General features: G+C 44.7%; 1 protein-coding gene across 1 annotated transcript in view; it reads right to left on the bottom strand.

Annotated features, from left to right (window-relative positions):
* acap3a (ArfGAP with coiled-coil, ankyrin repeat and PH domains 3a) overlaps nucleotides 1-27,863 on the bottom strand; it is a 385,203-nt gene that overhangs the window by 86,603 nt on the left and 270,737 nt on the right. Inside the window, exons 7-9 of the mRNA XM_072245228.1 lie at nucleotides 26,872-26,916; nucleotides 25,693-25,788; nucleotides 17,332-17,406 (exon numbers count right to left, since the gene is read on the bottom strand). Of these exons, the coding sequence (XP_072101329.1) occupies nucleotides 17,332-17,406; nucleotides 25,693-25,788; nucleotides 26,872-26,916 (216 nt within the window). The remainder of the gene's footprint in view (nucleotides 1-17,331; nucleotides 17,407-25,692; nucleotides 25,789-26,871; nucleotides 26,917-27,863) is intronic.

The following is a 27,863-nucleotide window of genomic DNA, read 5'->3' on the forward strand; positions in this document are numbered from 1 at the left end:
TCTCCTCTGCCCTGTATCCAGCAGAACACATCCTTCCTGTAATGCCACCACCAGATTTGCCCACAATATTCCAAGGCATTCTACCTAGTGTATTGCAAAACTGCAATATAACTTCCCAACTTTTATATCCTATACACAAGAAAGTCTGCAGATGCTGGAGGTCCAAAGCAACGCATACAAGATGCTGGAGGAACCCGCAGGTCGGGCAGCATCTCTGGCAATGAGTGAACAGTCGATGTTTCAGGCCAACACCCTTTTCTCAGGACTGAGAAGGAAGGGGGAAGATGTCAGAATAAAAGGGTGGGGGAAGGGGACGGAGGCTGGCTGGAAGGTGACAGATGAAGCCAGATGGGTGGGAAAGGTAAAGGGCTGGAGAGGAAGGAATCTGAAAGGAGAACTGAGTAGACTATAGGAGAAAGGGAAGGAGGAGAGGACCCGGGGGGAGTGATAGGTAGATGAAAAGAGGTAAAAGGCCAGAGTGGGGGATTAGAAGAAGTTGGGGGAGGGGAATGCCAGAAGGAGAAATTGATATTCATGCCATCAGGTTGGCAGGTTGGAGGCTACCCAGATGAAACACCCTGAGGGTGCCGAGATGAGGCCATGGACTGACATATATCCTTTTCCCATACCTATTAAGAGAAGCATGCCATATGCCTTCTTCACCACCTGCATTTCTACTTTCAGGGAATTATGAACGTCACCTGTTAACAAGGATGCAAATATTTCCATCAGGGAGTCAGCTATCTCCTCCCTTGCTTCCCATTGCAAACTGGGTTCAATCTTATCCCTCCATGTACCACAACACTCCCTCTTCTTAATACTGACCTGTTCCAGATTATCTATATACCCCTCCCTAATTTATGATCTTCCATGTTCTTCTCCTTGGTAAACAGATATGCTTGGGGCTTCTCCTTTATCATTCAGCTGCGCATATAGGTTACCGCTTTGGTCCCTAAGGGGACCCACTCTGTCTTTGGCTACCCTCTAGTTCCTGATAGACCAGAAGAATATCTTGGGATTCTCTTTAATCTTTCATGGCCTCTTTTTGTCCACCTAATTGCTGTCTTAAGTTCTCTTCGTGTGAGTGTTTTTATCCATTGGTGCCAACAGTGGGATGCTTCATCTGCTGGCCATGGACATGTGAGTGCGCTAATCCTACTCTAACGGCAGTGAGGGAGATGGACAGTCACTATCACTTGGTGCTCCTATACACCAACTCGCGCCACAAGTCCAGAAATCGACAAATCCTCAGCAAAGTCAGAATCTAGATTGATTTCAAAAGTCTGTTGGTGCAGTATTTTAGAAAAGCATCCTTCACAAAGACCACTTATATTGTTACCATCACAAGACCACTTATATTGTTACCACTACCACAGTAAGAAAAACCTTACTAACCACATCTTGCATTACTCTTGGAAATGTAGTGCTGACCCTTTGGTCTTTTTGCTGTTTCAGTTCACGCAGACTCCACATTGTATGCAGTTTATGAGGTACAATGGTCAGACAATCAGGCACTGTAAGATTGTGGAGATACTTTAAGGGATGTAGATTCCCTGTGTTGGATGATCACGAGAACCACGAACCAACAGCTTCATTAATATCCATGCCACCTGCTGATCTGATTCCATTCTACTGCTTAAAGCGAAAGCTCCTGTAACTGAAGACTAATTAAACCAGGTAATGATGTCTCCCCAGGGAGTACCTGCATTGCTAGTGGCCTGAATTTCTGTTGTACAAAGGTCTATTATCAAATGAATCATCAAGTTGTTGCACTGTCTGTCCTTGTACTGTCTTGTAGAGTCTTGTTCGGTGTCAAACATGAAGCAGGAGCATCTCTCCTGATTGCATGGTGCCCAGTCTCTCCCCAGGCAAAGCCACTTTAGAGCAACACACACACACACACACACACACACACACACACACACAATCAGCAGGTCAGATTGCATCTATGGAGGAGAAGGAAGAATTGACGTTTCGGGCCAAGACCCTTCTTCGGGACACTTTAAATCTGGGTCCTGTGTGGAGAGGCGACTGCCTATACAAAATTCATTCTGACTGCGGCTCCTATGGGAATACCATTAGAACGAAGACGTTCCAGGTAGCGGCTCGCGCCAGCCACCTGGGTTCAATTCCTGCTGCTGTCTGTGACGAGTTTGTATGTTCTTCCCATGACTGTGTGGGTTTCTTCCGAGTGCTCTGGTTTCCCCCCACGTTGTAGATTAACTGGTCTCACTGGTATAATTGGGCACTGCAGGCTTCTGGGCCAGAAGCGCTGAATCTCCAAAAAAAAAAAATAGATATGATAGAAACTTGTGTGTGATTGGAGCCAACACGTTGTGAACTTTGTACATGTCTGAAACGCCAGGCTATTTGTGACTACGGAATGTAAAGGCACTAACTCAAGCTCTGTCTGATGACAGCCAAAGGGCCGATTCCAGGCCACCATGATCTCAGCTGAAAGCCCTGCTGCACCCAGCGAAGCTTCTCTGCTGGAAGTGCAGGATTAAAGAACTATTTCTTCCTGGCAGACACTTCAAGTGATCAAACACTTCGTGTGGAGCCTCAGTGATCAAAACCGCACACAGCACTCAAAGTGGAAACTGATCAGAGCCCTCTGTGATTATTCATGATTCAGTCCAGCCCGATCTCAACTGATAAGACGATAAACTTCAGCATTCTTTTCATTTTGCTTATTCCTACTTCACTGTAACCCTGCATGAATGTTCAAAGTACATCTCTGTCACCATATACAACTCTGATTCATTTTCCTGCAGGCATACTCAGCAAATCTATAGAATAGCAACTGTAACAGGATCAATGAAAGATCAACCAGAATGCAGAAGACAACAAGCTGTGCAAATGCAAATATAAATAAACAGCAATAAATAATGAGAACATGAAATAACAAGATAAAGAGTCTTTAAAGTGAGGTCACTGGTTGTGGAAACATCTCAATGAATGGGCGTGAGTAGTTATTCCCTTTTGTTCAAGAGCCTGATGGCTGAGGGGTGGTAACTGTTCTGTTCTTGAATCTGGTGGTGTGAGTCCTGAGGCTTTTGTACCTTCTGCCTGATGGCAGTAGTGAGGAAAGAGGATGGCCTGGGTGGTGGGGATCTCTGATGATGGATCACAAACAAGAGAAAATCTGCAGATGCTGGAAGTCCAAGCAACACACACAAAATGCTGGAGGAACTCAGCAGGCCAGGCAGCATCTATGGAAAAGAGTACCATATAACCATATACCCATATAACAATTACAGCACGGGAACAGGCCATCTCGGCCCTTCTAGTCCGTACTGAACTTTTACTCTCACCTAGTCCCACCGACCTGCACTCAGCCTATAACCCTCCATTCCTTTCCTGTCCGTCTATCTATCCAATTTAACTTTAAATGACAACATCGAACCTGTCTCAACCACTTCTGCTGGAAGCTCATTCCACACAGCTATCACTCTCTGAGTAAAGAAGTTCCCCCTCATGTTACCTCTAAACCTTTGTCCTCTAATTCTCAACCCATGTCCTCTTGTTTGAATTTTCCCCACTCTCAGTGGAAAAAGTCTAACCACGTCAACTCTATCAATCCCCCTCATAATTTTAAACACCTCTATCAAGTCCCCTCTCAACCTTCTACGCTCCAAAGAATAAAGACCTAACTTGTTCAACCTTTCTCTGCAACTTACGAGATGAAACCCAGGCAACATTTTAGTAAATCTCCTCTGTACTCTCTCAATTTTATTGACATCTTTCCTATAATTCGGTGACCAGAACTGTACACAATACTCCAAATTTGGCCTCACCAATGCCTAATACGATTTCAACATTACATCCCAACTCCTATACTTCAATGCTCTGATTTATAAAGGCCAGCATACCAAAAGCTTTCTTCACCACCCTATCCACATGAGATTCCACCTTCAGGGAACTATGCACCATTATTCCTAGATCCCTCTGTTCTACTGCATTCTTCAATACCCTACCATTTACCATGTATGTCCTATTTTGATTAGTCTTACCAAAATGTAGCACCTCACATTTTTCAGCATTAAACTCCATCTGCCATCTTTCAGCCCACTCTTCTAACTGGTCTAAATCTCTCTGCAAGTTTTGAAAACCTACCTCATTATCCACAACTCCACCTATCTTAGTATCATCTGCATATTTACTAATCCAATTTACCACCCCATCATCCAGATCATTAATATATATGACAAGCAAGTACAGTCGACGTTTCGGGCCGAGACCCTGCTGAGTTCTTCCAGCATTTTGTCCGATGATGGACATGGCTTTCTTATGACAGCGTTTCGTGTAGATGTCCTCAATGGTTGGAAGGACTTTGTCCATAATGTACTGGGCCAAATCCACTACATTTTGTAGGATTTTCTATGATCCATCTTCATGGATTTGTTCTCATACCCATCCCAACATAATAGATCTCTTCTTAATCAGTCCATAGAATCATAGAACATGGAAACAGGACAAGTGAGCTAGTCCCATCTGTTCATGTTTGGCCCATAACCTCTCCTAGCCACGTACTCATCTAGATGATTTTAATGTGTCGCTAATGTTCTGCCTCAACTACTATTTCTGGCAGCTCATTCCAAATATGCACCACCCCCTGCGCAAAGAACCTGCCTCTGATGTCCCTTTTATCTAGAATCAATGCCCTCCTATTCTCCGGGAAAAAAAGACCATGTATTTTCACTTTGTCTCTGCCCCTTGATCTCATGATCTTACATACCTCTAATAGATCATGCCTCAAACTCCTATGTTCTGGGAAATAAAGTTCTAGTCTTGGCAACCTCTCCCTATAACCCAAGGGCCTCCTGGTCCACGCAACATTCTGCACACTTTCTAGTTAATAATATCTTTCCTATAACAGATTGACAAACTGTACAGAGTGCTCCAACTGTCCTTTTACACAGTGACCAGCTTCCATCTTCTGACATCGTCCCCCTCCTTCGGTACACGATGCTCCTCCAAAGCGCTGTCCATGATTATGGGTCAATGTCTGCTCTTGTGTCAACACCTTTAGCTGAACGACCGGGATACTGCGATCACGTTCCGTTTTCCATCCCTCGGTGTGCTGTTTAAATCGTGGCTGACTCTCACAGCTCATGTGGTCAGCCACCAAGAACCGTCCTTCACCTTTTCTCTTCAATGTCTCCTTTGCTGAACCCCACTTTGTGCCTCTGTTATCCTCTACCCCGGGCTCGCATATCAACCTGAAAGTTCTCACCTTCGTTCTCATTTCCATTTACCGACTGCCCCAGCTCACCACAACAACCTCCTCCAGATCTAAACCCCACTATCGTCAAACACTCAGGCTCACCTTCCTCCAGAAGAAAGAACATTGTATTGAGTTCTCCTAACCTCTGTGTGTCCCAAATTCTTAATAGTGAACTAAGTACTTCTAAACTAAGGATCATCAACCTGTAATGTTAACAGTTTCACTTGCCCCAGAGATGCTGCCTTACCTGCCAGGTATTTACAGATATTTTTCAATTTTAGATTTCCAGAGGCTGCAGTATCTCTCAGTTCCAGGGTTGCTTGTTCTCTCTTTCTGTCGTTCTCTATTTATATCTCTTTCAGACAGAATAACTGTGATTAATAAGCTTTTATCTCCTGCTCTCAGATACATTGCCACTTATGTCATTCCACCTCCCTTTGTTTCCATCCTATCTCAGACATTCCCCTTTGTTCTCCTTATTCCCCTCCTCCTCACAAAGTAAAGCACGTTTGATTTCAAACACGTCCCAGCTCTTCTTGCAGGATCACTTACTTGAAACAACTGACTCTGTTTCTCCCTCTCTCTCTGGAGGTGCTGGCTGACCTGCATTTTGTGTTTGGTCGTACCCTTTTAGCGTTAAGGATACGCATGTTGTGGTCATCTATTGCATCCGGTGCTCCCGGTGCGGCCTCCTCTACATCGGTGAAACCCGACGCAGATTGGGGGACCGCTTCGTCGAGCACCTCCGCTCCGTCCGCCAAGACAGACAGGATCTCACAGTAGCCACCCACTTCAACTCTGCTTCCCACTCCCATTCAGATATGTCCATACATGGCCTTCTCTACTGCCATGTTGAGGCTAAACTCAGGTTGGAGGAGCAACAACTCATATACCGTCTGGGTAGTCTCCAGCCCCTTGGTATGAACATAAAATTCTCCAACTTCCGGTAATTCCCTCCCCGTCCCTTCCCCTATCCCTATGTCACTGTGCCCCCTCGCCCAGCTGCCTACCACCTCCCTCTTGGTTCCGCCTCCTTCTACTACCCATTGTGCTTTCCCCTATTCCTTCTTCACCTTTCCTGCCTATCCCCTCCCTGCTTCCCCTCCCCCACCCCTTTATCTTTCCCCTTACTGGTTTTTCATCTGGAACCTACCAGCCTTCTCCTTCCCACCCTCCCCCCACCTTCTTTATAGGGCCTCTGCCTCTTCCCTCTACAGTCCCGACGAAGGGTTCCGGCCCGAAACGTCGACCGGTCTTTTCCACGGATGCTGCCCAGCCTGCTGAGTTCCTCCAGTGTGTTGTGAGTGCTGCTTTGACCCCAGCATCTGCAGATTATTTTTTGTTAAGGATATGCATGACAAACATGTGGACGGCGAGGTCCCACAAGCGACACACCCACAGTGACTAGACAATGTCTTCCGGCAGCGCTTTGAGATTTTATCCATGGTTAGGTTAAGGGTGAAAGGTGAAAATTTACTGGGAACACGAGGGGAAACTTGTTCACTTGGAGGGTCGTGAGAACGTGGAACAAGTTGTCAGCAGAAGTGGTGCATGCAAGTTCAATTTCAACATTTGAAGTTTGGGTAGGTACATGGATGGTAGGGGCATGGAGAACTATAGTCCTGGTGCAGATCGGTAGGAGTAGTCAGTTTAGAAGAAGAGAAAAGCTTACAAAACGTTCAGAGAGCTAGGTAATGATAGAGATCTAGAAGATTATAAGGCTAACAGGAAGGAGCTTAGAAAGGAAATTAGGAGAACCAGAAGGGGCCATGAGAAGACCTTGGCAGGCAGGATTAAGGAAAACCCCAAGGCATTCTACAAGTATGTGAAGAGCAAGAGGATAAAATGTGAAAGAATAGGACCTATCAAATGTGACAGTGGAAAAGTGTGTCTGGAACTGGAGGAAACAACAAAGGTACTTAATGTAAAAGTTGCTGGTGAACGCAGCAGGCCAGGCAGCATCTATAGGAAGAGGTACAGTCGACGTTTCAGGCCGAGACCACTCGTCAGGACTAACTGAAGGAAGAGCTAGTAAGAGATTTGAAAGTGGGAGGGGAGGGGGAGATCCAAAATGATAGGAGAAGACAGGAGCGGAAGGGAGGGAGCCAAGAGCTGGACAGTTGATTGGCGAAAGGGATATGAGAGGATCATGGGACAGGAGGCCTAGGGAGAAAGAAAAGGGGGAGGAGGAAGCTCAGAGGATGGGCAAGGGGTATAGTGAGAGGGGCAGAGGGAGAAAAAGGACAGAGAAAGAAAGAAAGAAAGAAAATAAATAAATAAATAAATAAATAATGGATGGGGTACGAAGGGGACCTCTCATATCCTTTTTTCCAATCAACTTTCCAGCTCTTAGCTCCCTCTCTCCCCCTCCTGTCTTCTCCTATCATTTCGGATCTCCCCCTCCCCCTCCCACTTTCAAATCTCTTACTATCTCTTCTTTCAGTTAGTCTTGACGAAGGGTCTCAGCCCAAAATGTTGACTATGCCTTGTCCTATAGATGCTGCTTGGCCTGCTGCGTTCACCAGCAACTTTTATGTGTGTTGCTTGAAATTCCAGCATCTGCAGATTTTCTCGTGTTGAGGTACTTAATGAATATTTTACTTCAGTATTCACTATGGAAAAGGATCTTGGTGATTGTAGTGCTGACTTGCAGCAGGCTGAAAAGCTTGAGCATGTAGATATTAAGGAACAGGATGTGCTGGAGCTTTTGGAAAGCACCAAGTTGGATAAGTCGCCGGGACCAGATGAGATGTACCCCAGGCTACTGTGGGAGGTGAGGGAGGAGATTGCTGAGCCTCTGGCGATGATCTTTGAATCATCAATGGGGACGGGAGAGGTTCCGGAGGATTGGAGGGTTGCGGATATTGTTCCCTTATTCAAGAAAGGGAGTAGAGATAGCCCAGGAAATTATAGACCAGTGAGTCTTACTTCAGTGGTTCATAAGTTGATGGAGAAGATCCTGAGAGGCAGGATTTATGAACATTTGGAGGAGAATAATATGATTAGGAATAATCAGCATGGCTTTGTCAAAGGCAGGTCGTGCCTTACAAGCCTGACTGAATTTTTTGAGGATGTGACTAAACACATTGATGAATGTAGAGCTGTAGATGTAGTGTATATGGATTTCAGCAAGGCATTTGATAAGGTACCCCATGCAAGGCTTATTGAGAAAGTAAAGAGGCATGGGATCCAAGGGGACCTTGCTTTGTAGATCCAGAACTGGCTTGCCCACAGAAGGCAAAGAGTGGTTGTAGACGGGTCATATGCTACATGGAGGTCGGTGACCAGTGGTGTGCCTCAGGGATTTGTTCTGGGACCCCTACTCTTTGTGATTTTTATAAATGACCTGGATGAGTTAGTGGAGGGCTGGGTTAGTAAATTTGCTGAGGACACAAAGTTTGAAGGTGTTGTGGATAGTGTGGAGGGCTGTCAGAGGTTACAGCGGGACATTGATAGGATGCAAAACTGGACTGAGAAGTGGCAGATGGAGTTCAACCCAGTTAAGTGTGAAGTGGTTCATTCTGATAGGTCAAATATTATGGCAGAATATAGTATTAATGGTAAGACTCTTGGCAGTGTGGAGGATCAGAGGGATCTTGGGGTCTGAGTCCACAGGACGCTCAAAGCAACTGCACAGGTTGACTCTGTGGTTAAGAAGACATACAGTGTATTGGCCTTTATCAACCATGGGATTGAGTTTAAGAGCCCAGAGGTAATGTTGCAGCTTTATAGGACCCTGGTCAGACCCCACGGAGTACTGTGCTCAGTTCTGGTTGCCTCACTACAGAAAGGATGTGGAAGCCATAGAAAGGGTGCAGAGGAGATTTACAAGGATGTTGCCTGAATTGGGGAGCATGTCTTATGAGAATAGGTTGAGTGAACTTGGCCTTTTCTCCTTGGAGCGACGGAGGATGAGAGGTGACCTGACAGAGGTGTATAAGATGATGAGAGGCATTGATTGTGTGGATGGTCAGAGGCTTTTTCCCAGGGCTGAAATGGTTGCCACAAGAGGACACAGGTTTAAGGTGCTGGGGAGTAGGTACAGAGGAGATGTCAGGGGTAAGTTTTTTGCTCAGAGAGTGGTGAGTGCGTGGAATGGGCTGCCGGCAACAGTGGTGGAGGCAGATATGATAGGGTCTTTTAAGAGACTTTTGGATAGGTACATGGAGCTTAGAAAAATAGAGGGCTATGGGTAAGCCTAGTAATTTCTAAGGTAAGGACATGTTCAGCACAACTTTGAGGGCCGAAGGGCCTGTATTGTGTTGTAGGTTTTCTACGTTTCTAAATGGCTCAGCATGGACTAGATGGGCCGAAGGGCCCGTTTCGGTACTGTACTTTTCTACGACTCTATGACAATGGAGAGAATTTACTTGCTCTTTGAATAGTGGGGTATGATATTTTGAATACAAGTCTTCTCCAGGCTACCAGCACCTGGCTATCTGTACATACAAATGAGTGATTTGGAGATTGGCAGTGACTGATTTCCCGTCTGCTGCAGACACCTCCTGCCTGGTGAGAATGGGGCATTTCTGCATGCCTTCTTTTCCCACCTTCCTCACCTCCACCTCCCCCCCCCCCCCCACTAAACCCCTGAGTAGGAACAATCAGGGTCTGGGTTAACCTGAGCAGAGCAGACTTGCTCACTCACTGATTCAGTGAAGCAGGCTAGTGGTCGCTCTTCCCGCGCCTTTCCACTCTCCCTCATGGCTGTTTCTGTGATTTTACACACACACACACACACACACACACACACACACACACTGCTTTTCTTCGCTCTTAATTTACGCACAGTTTGGGTTCTGAGCAGTTCCCACCTGGAGACTTATGACAGTACAATTATTTCTCTTTAATATAAGTACTTAAAGACATTTTGTTAAAAAGCTGTGTTACACTGAACCTACACCATTTACTAAACAATGAGCTGTGTTTGCTGAATTGAGAACAAAATGATTTCTTTAATCCAGTTTATATTGGCTATTTTTTTTAATCACTGACAGGACAATCGCCTCAATTTAACATTTTATTCAAACAATGACACCTCTGACAGTGGGCCATTCCTGCAGGGCCAAACTAGAGATCAGCACTTATCTAGATAATCAGCATTCGAATGTAATGTTTTACAGCCCATGCATACTGTGTACGTGTCAACAAATGTTTAATTAGAGTCTGTTTCTACTGAGTCTGATTTTTCTTGTTTAATTCCTCCAACTTGCATAGTTTAGTTTGGTAATTTTTTGAGGTAATGATGCCTGCAATCTTAACAACAGTTTGAAAGTGAGATACAGACAGAGAGAGAATGAACACCAAAGAGAAAGATGGATAAATAGAGAGAATGAGAGAAGTACATGAGACACAAACACGAGAAAATCTGGAGATGCTGGAAATCCAAGCAACTCACACAAAATGCTGGAGGAACTCAGCAGGTCAAGCAGCGTATATGAAAGAGATTAAACTTTCGACATTTTGAGCTGAGACCCTTCATCAGGGCTTTAGGAAAAAAGATGAGAAGTCAGAATAAGAAGGTGGGGGGGGGGAGCAGAGGAAGAAGTACAAGGCAGTAGGAGATAGGTGACATTGGGAGGGAGAGGGGTGAAGTAAAGAGCTGGGAAGTCGATTGGTGAAAGAGATACAGGGCTGGAGCTCCAGAGGGAGTTGATGGGCAGATAAGAAGATGTGAGAGAGGGAAATGGGAATGAGGAATGGTGAAGGAGCGGGGGGGGGGGGGGGCAATTACCAGAAGTTCGAGAGATCGACGTTCATGCCAGCAGGTTGGAGGCAACCCAGATGGAATACCCCTCCAACCTGAGTGTGGCCTCATCGCAGCAGTAGAGGAGGCCATGGACTGACATGAACAGAGATGCAGAGAGAGAAAGAGTTGTAGAGAATGAGAAAGGGACATAGACCTGGTAGACAACTTTCAAAATAGGCTTGGTCATAGATGAGAGAGGCTAGTTGCAGAGGGGTTGTCTTTCTGAGTGGAGGTCTTTGACCAGTGAACTTCCCCAAGGACAAATGCTGGAACTCCTACTGATTACAATATACATATGAATGATTTGGATGAAAGTGTAGGTTGGCTGAATGGTAAGTTTGCAGGTGAATAGAGTTGTGGATAAGGAGGTAGGTTGTCAAAGGACTTGGCAGGATATACACCGGTTGGAAATAGGGCAGAGAAATGGCAGATGTGGTTTAATCCACATAAACGTGAGGTGTTTCACAGTGGGCAGTCAAATGCAAGAGGAAAATATACAGCAAATAACAGCACCCTTGGGAACATTGTTGTACAGAGGGATCCTGGGATTCAAATCAACAGTTTATCTCCTTCCTGCCCATCACCTCCCACTGGTGCTCCTCCCCCTTCCCTTTCTTCCGTGGCTTTCTGTCCTTGCCTATCAGATTCCTCCTTCTCCAGCCCTTTATCTCTTTCACCAATTGACTTGCAGCTCTTTACTTCACCCCCTCCCTCTCTCCTGATTTCACCCATCACCTACCACCTTGTACTTCTTCCTCCCCACCCCCCACTTCTTACACTGACTTCTCATCTCTTCCTCCAGTCCTGGTGAAGGGTCTCACCCCAAAACGTCGACTGTTTACTCTTTTCCATTGATGCTGCCTGGCCTGCTGAGTTTCTCCAGAATTTTGTGTATACATTGTTTGTATACTTGTGTGACACAGAAAGAAAAACATCAGACACTTTAACACACGAGTACACGAAAGTACGCCAAGGTATTGCATACACACGCCCAGAGCTCTAATGTATTTCAGACAACTCACATTCACGTGACTGGGTTACTTCACTTGATTTGTCCGCACCCCAAAACACGTGGTGCAGCCTATCCAAGCATTTAAATGGCAAATGACAGTCTGGCTGGGAGAAGAGGACAGTGTGGAACCCTTCATTATAGACTGAGTGGAGGAGAGAGCAGAAACTCTCCCAGATGTGCACTCGAGAGGGCAGAAACTCTGCCAGATGTGCACTTGAGACCGCGTTAAAGAGCACTGTGGAATTTAGCTTTGATCATATCTCTTTGTGTGCATTCACTCTGGCTGTGTGATTAAATGGCCATTTAAACAGGGTGCTCTGCAGTTAACTATTTAATCACCTGCAATAATTAGTTTAGCAATCCTCAACTGTTTTGCCACACCATGAACAGCAACTATTCCTCAGCAGAGAGGTTGTTAATTCGGGGCAAATATTCATCTGGGAGGATTGAAGAGAAATTGAGAACAAGAATTGGCCTAAGGTGTAGTAAGGGGCAGGGGCTCGCAGCCTGAGGGAGTCAGGAATCTCATTGCATCAAACGCGGGCAACCACATGGGTCCTGCTTCATGCACCCAGGCTGAGCTCGTCAATTTGATCAACTTTGCCTCTAACTTCCACCCTGCCCTTAAATTCACTTGGTCCATTTCTGACACCTCGCTCCTCTTTCTCGATCTCTCTGTCTCCAACTCTGGAGACAACTGTCAACCGACATCTTTTATAAACCTACCGGTTCCCACGGTTATCTCTTCCCAACCCTTCTTCTGTGAAAATGCCATTCCCTTTTCTCAGTTCCTTCATCTCCGACACATCTGTTCCCAGGAAGACGGTCTCTTCCTACCCTGGTACCCCTCCTCCTTCTCTTTCTCTCATGGTCCACGCTCCTCTCCAATCAGATTCCTTCTTCTCCAGCCTTTTAACTTTTTCCACCTATCACCTCCCAGCTTCTTACTTCACCCTGCCCTTCCCCACCCGCCAGTCTTCACCTATCACCTTCTACCTCGTCCTCCTTCTCCTCCCCCCACCTTCTTATTCTGACATCTCCACCCCTCCCCCACCTTCCTTTCCAGTCCCGAAGAAGGGTCTCAGCCCAAAACATTGACTCATTACTGTACTCATTTCCATAGATGCTGCCTGACCTGCTGAGTTCCTCCAGCATTTTGTGTTCCAGCATCTACATAACTTCTTGTGTTTACCATTGCATCAAAGATACCTGGATCACAATTTAAAGAGCCACGCCCACGGACCGAGGGCTGGGAAGTGGAAATACCTTACGTACAAATCAGCTATAAGCCACGAGACCTCTCGAATTTACTCCCCCAGCTCCATTTATGATCAGCATGGATATGACAGGGCATTGGCCTCCTGAGTCATAACATCCCAAGATCTAAGCAGACCATGTGGAGATGTCCCAGCAATCTCTGATAGCTGTCAAATGCCTCCTTGTACCAGCAGCAGAGGGATTTTCACTTGGGCCTGTTCCTCAGTGTGAACCATCTACAGAGGCCAGCCCACCATCGTTCACAGATGATGTAGTCGCCGATGCTTTGTATTCAGCGGCACACACCTCAGTGATAAAATTGTTTTATTTTATTGAGATATCTGTGATGTGATGCATGTTCAGACCACTGCAGAAACTCACTGTAGAAAGAAGGAGCTTGCATATATACAGCTCAGGCTCCCAGCAAACGAAATCTCTTTCAGAGGCGTCATTGATATAAGGCAGGAAAACGCAGTGGCTAATTAGCGCACAGCAAGATTCCACAGGCCACTAACTTGGTGCCATTGGGTCAGGGACAATCCTGGGAGAACTACTCCTGTTCCAGTTAATCCACAGGGATGTTGGGGGGGGAAGGTCTATGTTCGTCTTAAAGAGGTGAATGAAGCTCAGCCAAAACATTGCATCTGTAGTGGTCCGGCGCTCCCTTTGCACTGAACTGAACTACCAGCTTCGTTTATGTGTTCATTGTTCACATAACCTTCTCACTGTTACTATCAGGAAGGAGGTACAGAATCCTGAAGGCACACATTCGGCAAATCGGGAACAACTTCTTCCCCTCTGCCATCTGATTTCTGAATGGACATTGAACCCATGAACGCTACCTCACTACCTGTTTATTTGTTTCTATGTTTACACTACTTAGTTTAACTTAATTATTTAATATACACATATATAAATACACTTAATGTAGTTCATTTTTTATCATGTATTGCACTGTACTGCTGCTGCGAAGTTAACAGATTTCACAACATATGCCAGTGATATTAAACCTGATTCTGAATCTCTGATAAAGGGGCAGGAGCCCAGATCTCACAGTAGTGGGGTGACTAAGCAAAACCTGCAAACGTACAAAGTATTGCTTCGAAAGTGCCCATGAACAGAAAGATTGCTGCGGACCTGGAGGTTAATATAACTAGAGAATAGCACTACTCAAACAAAGCAGTTTGGCGCAGTCGGCCTTTGTTACGCCTACTCACAGCCAGTGTTTGTTATCTTATCAAATGATGATGCACTTTGGCAAATGAGGCAGCAAGATGAGATAGGAGCCAGGTGGCATGGTGGCACAGCAGTTGGCATAAAGCTTTAGCGCGCCGGGAATCGGAAAATCGGGATTCAATTCCCGCTGCTGTCTGTAAGGAGCCTGTACATTCACCACGTGACCACATGGATTTCTTCTGGATGCTCCAATTTTCCTCCCACATTCCAAAGTGACATACAGGTTACACTGAGTAGGTTGCGGGCATGATATGTTGGTGCTGGGAGACCATAAGACATGGGAGCAGAATTAGGACATTCAGCCCATCGAGTCTGCTCCACCATTCCACTGTGGCTGGTCTACTATCCCACTCAACTCTATTCTCCTGCCTTCTCCCTATTACCTTTGACGCCCTGATTAATCACAAAACCTATCAACTTCCGCCTTAAATATACCCAATGCACAGCCGTCTGCAGCAACAAATTCCACAGATCCATCACCATCTGGATAAAGACATTTTTCCTCATCCCTGTTCTAGGTGGATGTCCCCCAATTCTGAGGTTGTGCCCTCTGGTCCTGGACTCCCCGATGAGAGGAAACATCCTCTCCACATCCACTCTATCTAGGCCTTCCAATGTTTGATAGGTTTCAGTGAGATTCAACCCCGCCATTCTTCTAAACTCCAGCCCAGAGCCATCAAATGCTCTGCGTATATTAACCCTTTCATTCCTGGGACCATTCTCTTGAACCTCCTCCAGCTCCTCTCCAACGACAGCACACCTTTTCTTAGATAAGGGGCACAAAACTGCTCACAGTACTCCAACTGCGGTCTGACTAACGCCTTATAAAGCTGCAGCATTAAATCCCTGCTTTTATATTCTAGTCCTCTCGAAACGAGTACCTCCTTTGCCACGGAGACGGGAATCTTCCTTCTCACTGGAAGCATGGCAATAGCTGCAGCACATACATGACCAATGGTGCAAGCAAAGTACTTCACCTGTTCCGATGTACAAGTAACAAATAAACCTAATTTTTTAAAACACACTGTTATGAGAGGCGTAGGTAGTCAGGTTCTTTGTCCAAGGGTGGAGATGCCAAATACTAAATGGCAAAGGTTTAAGTTGAGAGGGGGAGAATTTCAAGGAGATCTACGGGGCGGTCTTTTTTTAACGCAGAGAGCAGGATCAACATTTCAGAGATACTTAAACTGGTGCACGAACAGGCAGGGAATGGAGGGATACAGTTCAGGTTCACGCAATGGAATTAGCTCAGATTGGCACACATGATCAGCACAGACATTGTGGGCTGAAGGGCCTGTTCTCACATTCTACTGTTCAATCTTCACTGGATCCAGAGGTGTCAGGAGAACAGGGGCTACAGCGTTATTATTGTTACCAATAAAATGTATTTTTAAAATTATATCTGACCTGTTTTATCCATGGAAGCCAAAATGCTTACAGACTTCAGTAATTTAGTACTATTAATGAAAAGTCAGTGTTACTTTCCTGCCATTTTGTTTGCTACGACTCTTTGAAGTTCACTGTTGTGTATTTAATATTGGTTGATTAAGCCTTCTTTAAATAATTAATTACGGGTTACATGTAAAAATACACCAACTGCATATGTCATCGTGCTAGCACACGATACGTGCACGCCTCGCTTAAAGAAAAGATGAAGCCAGACATGCATTCCTGAATTTCCCGTGTTTTCCTTTGGCTTAATTTAATGTTTTGACGTTACAAAACATGACATTCACCCTCCACTATGAATCGCTTTTCCTGAGATGATAAGTGCACATTTTCTTTACACAGTTGAAATCTCTTTGTTACACAGCACATAATGGCTTCCATTTAAAAGCCCCAAGCTCCAAGTGGTTCCACTGGCCCACTGCCAACTGCTGAGCAGTATGGAGGGCTAGCACTGTCAGACAAGGGAATCTCTCTGAAGCAAACTCCAATTCAAATCATCTGAAAATATTTCAATGTTGTGATGTAGAGAATTGAGAAGATGCAGTTTATTGCAAACACAATGACAGATCTGCCTCTGCCTCTCTTTCTTTATCAGTGATACCTCTGGGGACATCTTTATCGACTGAATATGTTCTCATGACTGTGCAAATTTGTAACTGGTAAAAGAGGACATGACTGTGATAGAGTCGGCTGGTCTTCCCAGTGAGTTATAGGAGGAAATTGTTGCTCGTTCTGGACTCCTCCACTCTGAAGAACACAGGGCAGTGAACTGGGGGGTCTGACGATGGAGATGTTAGACTGAATAGCATCGGTGTAGATGTTGAATCCGCGTGGGTGAAGATAGGTGTCCAAAGATCAATCACTGAGGATTTGCGAAGGTAACCGTTTTGAGAATTGGAAGAGAGGCCACTAGTTGAGATGTTCTGGTCACAAGTGATACGGTTAGAGTCCAGCCAAGTGAGGACAGTCTCATCAAGATGGATGATGGAAGGGAGAAGCTGGGCTAACAGGTCAGATAGAGGAGAGATTATTTCATTCCAGGGTCACAGCAGCTGTAGTTTATGATTTGTGCTCATTTTGGTGTTGTTGGGAGAGACAGGAATGATAAACTAGTGGATTTTTATTTTTCAGATTTGTAAGCCAAGGAGACATCGTTGTACCAATGGATATGTGGCATCATTACAGAGTCACAGCTAAAGAGAAGAGTCGGGATTCATCCACACTTCAAGGCAGTTCTCGTGCATGCATATGGAGCATCTGAATTTTAATCCTGTGGTGTAGGGAATTATCCAAACCCTTCATGTGTGTCAGTGCTGCCAATATCCTCCATGGTACTAGCTGTTCTCCTTTCTATCTGAGCACAGATGGCTAATGAGAGATCAGACATTGTGTGGGACTTACCCGCTGCTGGATCATTGCATGTTTATGCTCCATTTCCCTTTTCTCTACCGCTGAGTCAATCACAAGCTGATCCAGCTGAAGAAAGACACAAAACAAATGATCTGTTAGTCTATACACGCAGCAGGATTCAATGATTTCTTCTAGAGGTAGAAAATCACAGCTGCCTTGACCAAAAGGTCTATTGAACGTACAAACAAAATTAAATCGATGAGCTTTGGGCGCTACTGTAGCATAGCGGTTAGTCCGATGCTGTAGCAGCTCGGGGGAGGGGGGTCAGAGTTCAGAGTTCGACTCCTATGTCATCTGTAAGGAGGCTGTATGTCCAGCCTGTGGAACGCTGGGGTTTTCTCCGAGTGCTCTGGTTCCCTCCCACAGTTTTTAGACGAACCGGTTAGTAGATTAATTGGTCATTGTTATTTGTCCCGTGATTAGGCAAAGGTTAATTAGAGGGTTGCCAGGCAGCACGGCTCAAAGAGCCTATTCCACGCTATATGTCAATCAATTAATCAATCAATCAATAAATAATATGAAGAAATAAATAAACAGATAAATAGATAAATCAATAAACATATAGATAAATAAATATTCTTCAAATTATTCTTCAAATTTAAATTTACTCTTTGGTTATATCACAAGGATATCATCTTCTAAGCCCAATCACAGAGTCACAGAGCACGACAGCACAGAAAACAGGCCCTTCAGCCCATCTAGTCCACGCTGAACTATTATTCTGCCTTGTCCCATCGGCCTGCGCCTGGGACATAGCTCTCCATACCCCTCCCATCCATGTACTTATCCAAACTTCTCTTAAACATTGAAATCAAACCGGCGTCCCTCACTTCCGCTGGCAGCTCATTCCGCCCTCTCACCAGCCTCTGAGTGAAAAAGTTTCCCCTCACGTCCTCCTCAAACATTTCACCTTTCACCCTTAGCCTCTCGTTCCAGTCTCAGCCAGCCTCAGTGGAAAAAGCATGCTTGCATTTGTCCTATCTATACCCCTCATAATTTTGTATCTCTCTGCCAAATCTCCCCTTATTCTCCTACGCTCCAGCGAGTGAAGTCCAAACCTATTCAACCTTCCCCCCATAACTCAGGATGTTTTAGTTTCCTGAATGACTGAGGTTTTGTGCTTTTCCCTATTGAAATTTAACATAACAAATTGCCCTTTCTGCAAAGGTTAAGTTCGGTCTGGCAAGACCACAGATAATTGAATGTTACAGAATTTAAATTCACCGGCAGCACATCTTCACAATGATGCTGGATGTTCCAATTCTAGCGTGGAACTATCAAATAGAAAGGCAAACACTGCCTTCCTTCCACCAATTCCAAAAAAGTTTTAGAAGTATCTAGATTTCTTTTTAAACAAGTTACCAATGAGCAATGGTAGTCACAGGTTCCAAGTTGTTCCATTTACCACCGAGGGTTGGTACTAGGCATAATTCATGTGTTAAAGTGTAGCAGGTTCTCCTGCTAGCCACTTTTGCAAATTATTCAATTGGTCGATTTTGGCAAGAACTGTGCATTCTGCTTATGCACAGAGGCAGTGGCATTAAATCTAGGAGCCACATGAGAGTAGGAACTACCCTGAAGTGTAAATTGAGAAGTAATGACAGACCATAAAAGGGAAGTGGGGAGGGAGTGGCAGGAAAAAGATGGTATCAAAGGTACAGATCAAAGAATATCTGTAGAGGTGGGGAAAGGACATTAACTGAAGTAATATCCTCACACCTCCATAGCCTCTCAAAGTGCTTTGTAATTAGTGATGAACACTGGATAACCATTGTGGATGAACATGCCCATAGCGTTGGGTGGAAGAAAAACCCAGACTCAAATAGGAATGAGGGGAAAGGGGCAGGGAATTGTGAATAAACTCATCCTCGGCAAAACTGGGCAGAGTGCTATGCTCTCCTTCAGCAAGAAAGGCACAGAGGCAGTCAGAAGATTCTAGAAAGGTGCTCAACGTATGGTAGAAAACACCAAAGCAAGAATGGCACTTCCACAACATGTCTTACAGCTCCCCAAGTCCGCCAATCTCACCACAACCAATGTATGCACAGCAAGATGCCGCAAACCTTAATGAGATAACTGACTAGTAAACCTGTTTTGGGTTTAGATTATCAGGTTAGGTTTAAATATTCCAGGTTTTGTTTTGAAGATTTTTTTTTGCTGGCTACTGGATGGGGAATGTTTGCAATAAGAGGCAGGGCGTAGTCTGGAACTGAAGTGCTCCTTCATTTCATCCAACACCTCGCTGAAGCTCTATCTTTGTGCCAAATTTTAATGAACAATGAAGACATTTGTAAATTCATTAGGATCTCAAAAACAGTGGGGGGTTTTGATGCCGGAACGCTGAGAAGGCAACCAGAACGAATTGAACAGCCTGTTGTGAAGATTCACATTTCACAACATATCTTCCCTTGTCTAAATTTATCATGTTACTGGCACTTTAATAATACACGCCCGTGCGGTTGTGTGTGTGTGTGTGACAAGTCAGGATCACATTTCAGGGGTGACTTGGACCACTATAGCTACAGTTCCGTGCAAAAGTCTTGGGCACATATACATGGCCAGGGAATTTTGCTCAGTACTGCAGTAATTTTATGTATTGCACTGTACTGCTGCCACAAAAAACAAACAAACTTCACCACATGTGTGAGTGATGATAAGCCTGATTCTGGTATGGGTCTCTATTGTGGACTGAGAGTGGGAAGGGGGCAGGGAGAGGGGAATCACGGTTGAGGAAAAAGGGGAAGGGAGAGGGGAGGGAGCAGGAAGCACCAGAGGGACTTTCTGTAATGATCAATAAGCCTATTGCTTGGAATCAAATGACCTTGTCTGGGGTCTCAGGGCTGGGTGTGTCTGCACCCGTGCCACAACCCCCCCGCCCCCACCGCCTCTGGCACTCCTTCTCTGCCACGGCGCTCCACCCTCCCCATCCCCAACACGACTATGTTCCTGCCAGATTTACAAACTCGCTCTCCGCTCCACATTGACAAACACAGTACCATGCTCAAGTCTTGGTCACCCTAGCTATAAACGTGTCTAAGATTTTTGCACAGTGCTATATATTCTGCAAAAGCTTATATTAACAAAGGGTCTTTGACCTGAAATATTAACTCAGTTTCTCTTCCCACAGCTGCTAACTGAACCTTTGCATATTTCCAGATTACCTTTATAAAATCTCCACTGAGAGGCAATCTGTTTCTTTCTTTTATTTTCAAATCTTTTTTTTATTATTATTATCCTAAATTAACAAGAGTACATCGAAGTAGGCAACACTTACAATGTCTCAAGAGAAAAGAACATTGTTTTAAAGATTGAAAAAAATTTTGGTGACCAAAAAAAGAAAAAAAAACCTACTAAAGCAAAGAAAAGTGAGAAAAAACCCATTAGGTGTTCAACCCCGGAGCAATGCGTCATACAAAAAGCTTCTAAACTGAGAGGTAATTTGAATGAGGTTGACCACATTGACCTCTTCCCTCCTCTGGGTCGGGTCATGAAGGGCTGGGTTCCAGAATTCATTCCTAAACTCACTGGCTCCTTCTCCTCCGTGTTTCCGGGCAAAACGAGGAGCCCTTCTCTCTGTCTGCTAGCTTTGGCGACATGATGCAAGCTGATTGGGACCTGACAGTACTTGGGTCAGATCAGATTGGGTCAAATCAGACTGACTATAGATACGTGTGTTATTGACGAATCTCAGTGCTTTTTCACCCTTTTCTCTTTGTGGAAAGGCCTTCCGACGTTACTTTGCACTTTGTTAGAATTACCCTCGTAAGCAGGATGTGGAGCTGAATGCCTCCAGTTGAACGTTGGAAATTATTACCGATTCTACAACCTACAGACTCGCTCTCAAGGACTCTTTACAACTCATCTTCTCAGTATTATCTTCATCTGCAGTCTGTCTTCTTTTGCACATCGGTTGCATGTTATTCTTTGCCTATTTATGTAGGCTTTTTGGTAAATTCTGTTGTAAATACCTGCAAGGAAGGTTGTACAATACTGTGCAAAGGTCTTAGGCATATATATATATGTATATCTAGTGTGACTAAGACTTTTGCACAGTATTGTATGTGTCAATGTGAAGCAGAGAGCAAGTTTGCAAATCTGGTGGGGGCAAAGGATGTTGGCAATGGCGAGGGTGGAGTGTCGTGGGAGGGGCGTGGGACAGGTGGCAGAGAAGAAGTGTTGGGGCAAGGGGTGGCACGGGTGCAGACACACCCAGCCCCGAGACACCAGGCAAGGCCATCTGATTCCAAACAGTTGATTTATTGATCATTACAGTATGTCTCTCTGGTGCTTCCCGCTCCCTCCCCTCTCCCTTCCGCTTTTCTCAACCATGATTCCCCTCTCCCTGTCCCCTTCCCACTCTCAGTCCACAATAGAGACCCATATCAGAATCAGGTTTATCATCACTCACATATGTCATGAAATTTTTTGCAGCAGTACAGTACAATGCATAAAGTTACTGCAGTACCGCGCAAAAGTCTTAGGGAGCCTATATATGTGTGTGTGCGCAGTACCGTATATGATAACATATACATATACCTTGAATATATAACATGTACTTTGAAGTTTTAACTTTGATCCATAGTGATGACAAGATTGAGCATGAAACAAATAAAAATGTTCGGATATATTCGGGTCAGGCTTGAATTTTATGTCTTAGCAAAACTGCGAATCTGAACATATGTTCAACAGCTCTGATTCAAGCAGAAGGTTACAATTAGCAAAAAAAAACCCACAATCCACATTTCTCTCAATCACTTCTTTTTCAAAGCTTCAATAAAGCAAGTTTTTGTTTCCTTAATTATGCAATTAGTGAATTCTCAAGGGTATTTTCCACTCGCTTCGACGGCACAACTTTAGAGATAACTCTGGGACTGTTACTATCCAGAGCACCTTGTACAGATCTATGCTAAATATTAATACTCAGCAGCCTCCCAAATGAGGTCCTAATCTGGCACGTAAAAAACCAACCTGAGATAAATATTGGCTGCTCCTATATCTTTCCTTTTGTTCTCCTAATATCACTGACCTGATTTGAAGCACTGTTCCACTCAGGTAACCATTCACTGTGGCTCAGTAAGAGGAACTCATATCCCTGGTTCAGGTCCGTGAGGATTCCAGTCCCGCCCCATACACACTCTGAGACACAAGTTCACAACTGAGGAAGTCCAGCAGTGTCAGAGGTGCTGCCTTTCATGTGATCTTTTAAAATCAGGGCCCTGTCTGTCTTCTCAGGTGGAAGTGCAAGATCCTGTACAAAGAAGCCCAGGGAGTTCTTCCTGGTTTCCCAACCAACATTCATTCCTCCACTGATTTCTCAACGTGACCATTATCTCAAAGTTGGAATCTTGCTGCGAACAACTTGGCTGATACATTTCATTGGCTACAAAGCACTTGGTGACATACTGATAGTATAGGGCACTCTCTGTCACTGTAGCCATTGTTGTCGTCCTCTAGTGGCAAGTCAGAATGGTGGGCATTGCTAGGCCACTGAAGCATCTCAGCTGATGTTTCCATCAGTGTTACAGAAAGGGAAAACCCTGGCAGTCTTCTGTCCCTTCACAAAACCTGAGGCAATGCTTTATTTTTTATGCCAATTACACACCAGTTGGGACTCGAGAAACAGAAGCTGTTGAAATCTGGAGGAACTCAGCAAATGTGGTAGTGCCTGTGGAATTCAATTGAATTGACTTTATTTCTTACATCCTTCACATGCATGAGGAGTAAAAATCTTTACGTTATGTCTCCGTCTAAATGTGCAATGTGCAGTTATAGTAATTTATAATAAGTAGAACAGTCAATGTAATATAGAGTACACTCATATCTGCATGAGTTCATCAGTCTTTTGGCCTGGTGGAAGAAGCTGTCCCGGAGCCTGTTGGTCCTGGCTTTTATGCTGCGGTATTGTTTCCTGGATGGTCACAGCTGGAATAGTTTGTGGTTGGGGTGACTTGGGTCCCCAATGATCCTTCGGGCCATTTTTTCACACCTGTCTTTGTAAATGTCCTGAATTATGGGAAGTTCACAACTACAGATGCGCTGGACTGTCTGCACCACTCTCTGCAGAGTCCTGTGATTAAGGGAAGTACAGTTCCCATACCAGGCAGTGATGCAGCCGGTCAGGATGCTCTCAATTGTTTCCCTGTAGAAAGTTCTTAGGATTTGGGGGCCCATACCAAACTTGCTCAACCGTCTGAGGTGAAAGAGGAGCTGTTGTGCTTTTTCACCACACGACTGCTGTGTACAGACCACGTGAGGTCCTCGGTGATGTGGATGCCGAGGAACTTAAAGCTGTTCACCCTCTCAACCCCAGATCCATTGATGTCAATAGGGGTTAGTCCGTCTCCATTCCTCCTGTAATCCACAACCAGCTCCTTTGTTTTTGTGACATTGAGGGAGAGCTTGTTTTCTTGACACCTCTGTGGTAAGGGGGTGGTGGATGTTTCAGGATTGGCAGTGTGGAGGAGAGACAGCCAGTCTAAGGAGATGCCTCCACAGATAGTACCTGATCTGCCAAGTTCCTCCAGCAGCTTGTTTTCTACACACCACTTAAGATGGAAAGGAGACACAAAGAATGTTGGAGGAACTCATTAAGTTTTCTCGCTGTTGCCATCAGGACTCGCACCACCACGTTCAAGAACAGTTACCACCCCTCAACCATCAGGCTCTTGAACAAAAGGGGATAACTACACTCATCTGCCCATCCATTGAGATGTTTCTACAACAATGATCTCACTTTAAGGATTCTCTTGTCTTGTTATCTCATGTTCTCGTTATTTTTTTGCTATTTATTTATATTTGCATTTGCTCAGTTTGTTGTCTTTTGAACTCTAATTGATCTTTCATTGATCTTGTTATAATTACTTTTCTATAGATTTGCTGAGTAGGTCCACAGGCAAATGAACCTCAGGATTCTACGTGATGAGATATATGTACTTTGATAATAAAGTTGACTTTAAAATTTTACTTTGATCCATGGAAGGCGAATAAGCAGTTGACCAGTGGAAGGTCTGGCCAAATGTCGACTGTTTATTCCCCTCCATTGGTGCTGCCTGACCTGCTGAGTTCCTCCAGCATTTTGTGTGTGTTGAAGGTTTTCAGCCTCTGCAGAATCTCTGCTGCCTCTGATAGAATGAGACCTGGAAAGCACTGGGTCCGAACGGCTCACCACAAAGTGATACATTTGTCCATGTACCTGGTGAAGAAATTCTTGCAAACACAGGCACTCCACGTCAAATCCCCTTCACTTCTTTAACCATCCTCTGCTGAAATCCATAAATACTTTGCCTAGCACAAAAAATAAGTTTGGTCCACCATGTCTACATTAACCTTTTTACATCTTACTGGTCTTAGGACTGTATCTTTCTATGCCTTGCCTAGTTAGGTGTCTGTCTAAATGCGGTTAAATCAGTTCCAGAATTGGACAGGGCAGAACCAGGCCCTTTGGATTACTAGGTCTGCACTGATCATCAGGCACCCACTGGGCCAAACTCTCACTTTATTCTCCACCCACCTACGTAGGAAGGGCAATTTACAATGTCCAATCAACCTATTGACCGACTAGTCTTGGGGATATGGGAGAAAACAGACGCAGTAAAAGGGAAAACCTTACCTAATATCATCTGCAGTGGTAAAAACTAATTCAATTGTGGCTAGCCTGTGACCGGCACTAGGCTGTTAAACTTCCATGACACACCCTCAGCTCTAATAAAATGATCGTTCCAAAGAATCAATCCTTATTTTGATCCTTTATTAGCAAATAGCAATCATATAATCTTGAATTGATATTAAATGGTCAGCAAAGATATGGCCTCCACCAGTCCCAAGGCACAAGCTGCCGCAAAATAAGGAAGAATACGTAACTTATTCCCTTTGCTTTTACCGCACCCTCACTCATGTGACTGCTTACCATGATAAACAAGCAACACAGAGTACCTCCTCCAAGAGGACCGCAATCTTGTCATTGGGTTTGGAGGCTTGTGTGCCTCAATGACCCGGAGACCGATGCTGGCTGGAGTCAGGGCTTTACGCTTTGTTCTTGGTAGGGTCACCCATGCCACGCAGGTCAAAGGGCAGAGACCAGACTAACAGTGGTCCACCGGACCTCCAGGTTCAAGGGTGCAGCTCAGGGCTAACAACCCTGACTGGTAAAACAAAATCGTTATGGAAACAGCAATGAAGAATCTTCCTACACAGAGAGAAATGGAGGACCTTCATTGCTGTCCTAACTGCCTGTGGGGTAACAGGCGGTAAGTTACGTACAGAACACATGGCTCCTAAATTATCTACCAGTAATATTTTCACATGTAGACACTAATTAATCTTCAGAATATCGACAAACATTCAGGCACTCACCTCTGTGGCCAATTTTTTCATGTAGGGGTCCAACTCTTTAAGCAAGTCATAGCCTTGCTGGAAGAAAGTGTACTGGGCATGCATGAACGACAGCATCTGGAAGGGAGACAAGTCGTGACTCGGCCATTCCTATTCAATATCATGCGTTCAGTTCTGATCCCAGAGGGTCCCCCAGTTCCAAGCTTCAACTTCAGTTCGCCTTTGTACCACAGTAGTGAATCTCTATCCTTCCCATACTAATGCCACCCAAAATCTCATCCTGTGGATCCCCGATGAGTGTTACTGTGTCTATATGTGTGCGTGCTTTAGAGTGGACGTTTTGATGGAAAGAATATGCATGTACGATACATCACGTCAGCTTTGAAAAATAAATATTTGCCAGAGTGACATTTGAGTTCAGCTTCCACTTTCTCACCTCCAAGAGGACCACAACCATGTCGTAGGGTTTGGAGGCTTGCGTGCCTCAATGACCTGGAGTAAGGGTTTTGTACTTTGGCTCTTGGTGGGGTCACCCATGCCAAACAGGTCAAAGGGTAGAGGCCAGACTAAGAGTGGTCCACCGGGTCCTCCAGGGTCAGGGGTTCAGCTCAGGGCTAACAACCCTGACGGGTAAAACAAAATTGTTACGGAAGCAGCAACGAAGAAAACTTCTACATCTGAGTGTGACGGTATTCCTGGGTCTCCACCCGGGACTTGCATGACTGGCAGGAGTGAACACCGAGAGGAGGCTACCGACACGATGAAGGAAGCCCTGAACTCCGCCAGAGATGGAGGACCTTCACTGCTGCCCTCAACGCCAGTGGCGTAAGGGGCAGGAATTTACACTTGGTATTACAATGTGCATTTTGACAGAGTGCGGTACTACAGTACTTTAAGGAGAATTACACTGGGTGTTTATACAGAGCGTTACAGCACCAGCGATTGTAAGTGAACTCTATTAACAGGGGGTAGATATTTGAAGCGACGTTCTCATTTCTTATAGTTCAATTCCACTCCGAAGAAATCAATCACTGATTTTCCAGGCTTTCTAAAAACATATTTTGCGAACTCCAGTTTATAAAATAATGGGGAAACAGTTAAAATCTGACAAAATGGGAAATCTTTAATCATTTCTTAAAGCCCACAGAAGTTGTCCTATCATCAGAAGGGCAAAAAATATGTAAATGAAGTCAGTCTTACCGCGTCTAATATTTCAAATTTCTTCTTTGCCTGAAGGACGTTAATCTGGAAGAGATGACATTCACGAGTCAAATTACTGGCATGAACTGAGGGCTATTACCAAATATTCTGAGCTCTGTTACAATGGTAGCTGTTTATGCTCCCAGTTTTAACAGTTAACACTCCTCTCCATCTTATTGTACGCTGGTATTAACATACCCTGCTTCACTTTTCAGTGGTCCCTGGAATTTTGCATTAATTCTCACTCTTTCGCTGTTTGTTCTCCCCGCTTCACTGCAAACTCTGGCTCCCTTGTTTGATTGTTTTCGCACAGCTTGTGTTAAACGTGCCAACAGTGCACACCGTCTAGACAATGAGCCAACGAACTACCCAAGCTGAACCTTTTGTTGTTGCCAAGCTCTGAAGACGGGCTGCTTGTATATATGAAAGAGGGAATAACGTTTCCATTTGGAGTCAAGAAGGACTGATGCAGATGGTGACAGATAATTACTTTATCTTATCAGTGATACATGTTCAGAAGAATGAGGTGTACATTTTTACAAATATAATTCCTGGCTCTATGCTGTTTAGGTGAATTGATTTTCTTGCCTGTTTCAGCTGTCGGAATCGTGGATTAAATACGATTCACAAGATTTCAAAGCGCCTTCATTTTGTTCTATCCTCAGAAGTCTTTAAGAAAGCTTCAGTGTTTAACCAGAGGAAGAATTGGGAGAGACGGAGCCAGAATTAGTCAGCTCCATCATGGGCACTAGCCTGTGTCATCTTCAAAGAGCGATGCCTCAAAAAGGAGGTGTCCATCATTAAGGACCCCCACCACCCAGGACATGCCCTCTTCTCATTGTTACCATCAGGAGGTACAGGAGCCTGAAGGCACACACTCTGCGATTCAGGAACAGCTTCTTCCTCTCTGCCATCCGGCTCCTAAATGGACATTGAACCCGTCAACACTACCTCATCAATTTCTTATTTTTGTTTTTGCACTACTTATTTAA

Source organism: Mobula birostris, chromosome 27, assembly GCF_030028105.1.
Source record: "Mobula birostris isolate sMobBir1 chromosome 27, sMobBir1.hap1, whole genome shotgun sequence".
Classification (NCBI taxonomy): domain Eukaryota; kingdom Metazoa; phylum Chordata; class Chondrichthyes; order Myliobatiformes; family Myliobatidae; genus Mobula; species Mobula birostris.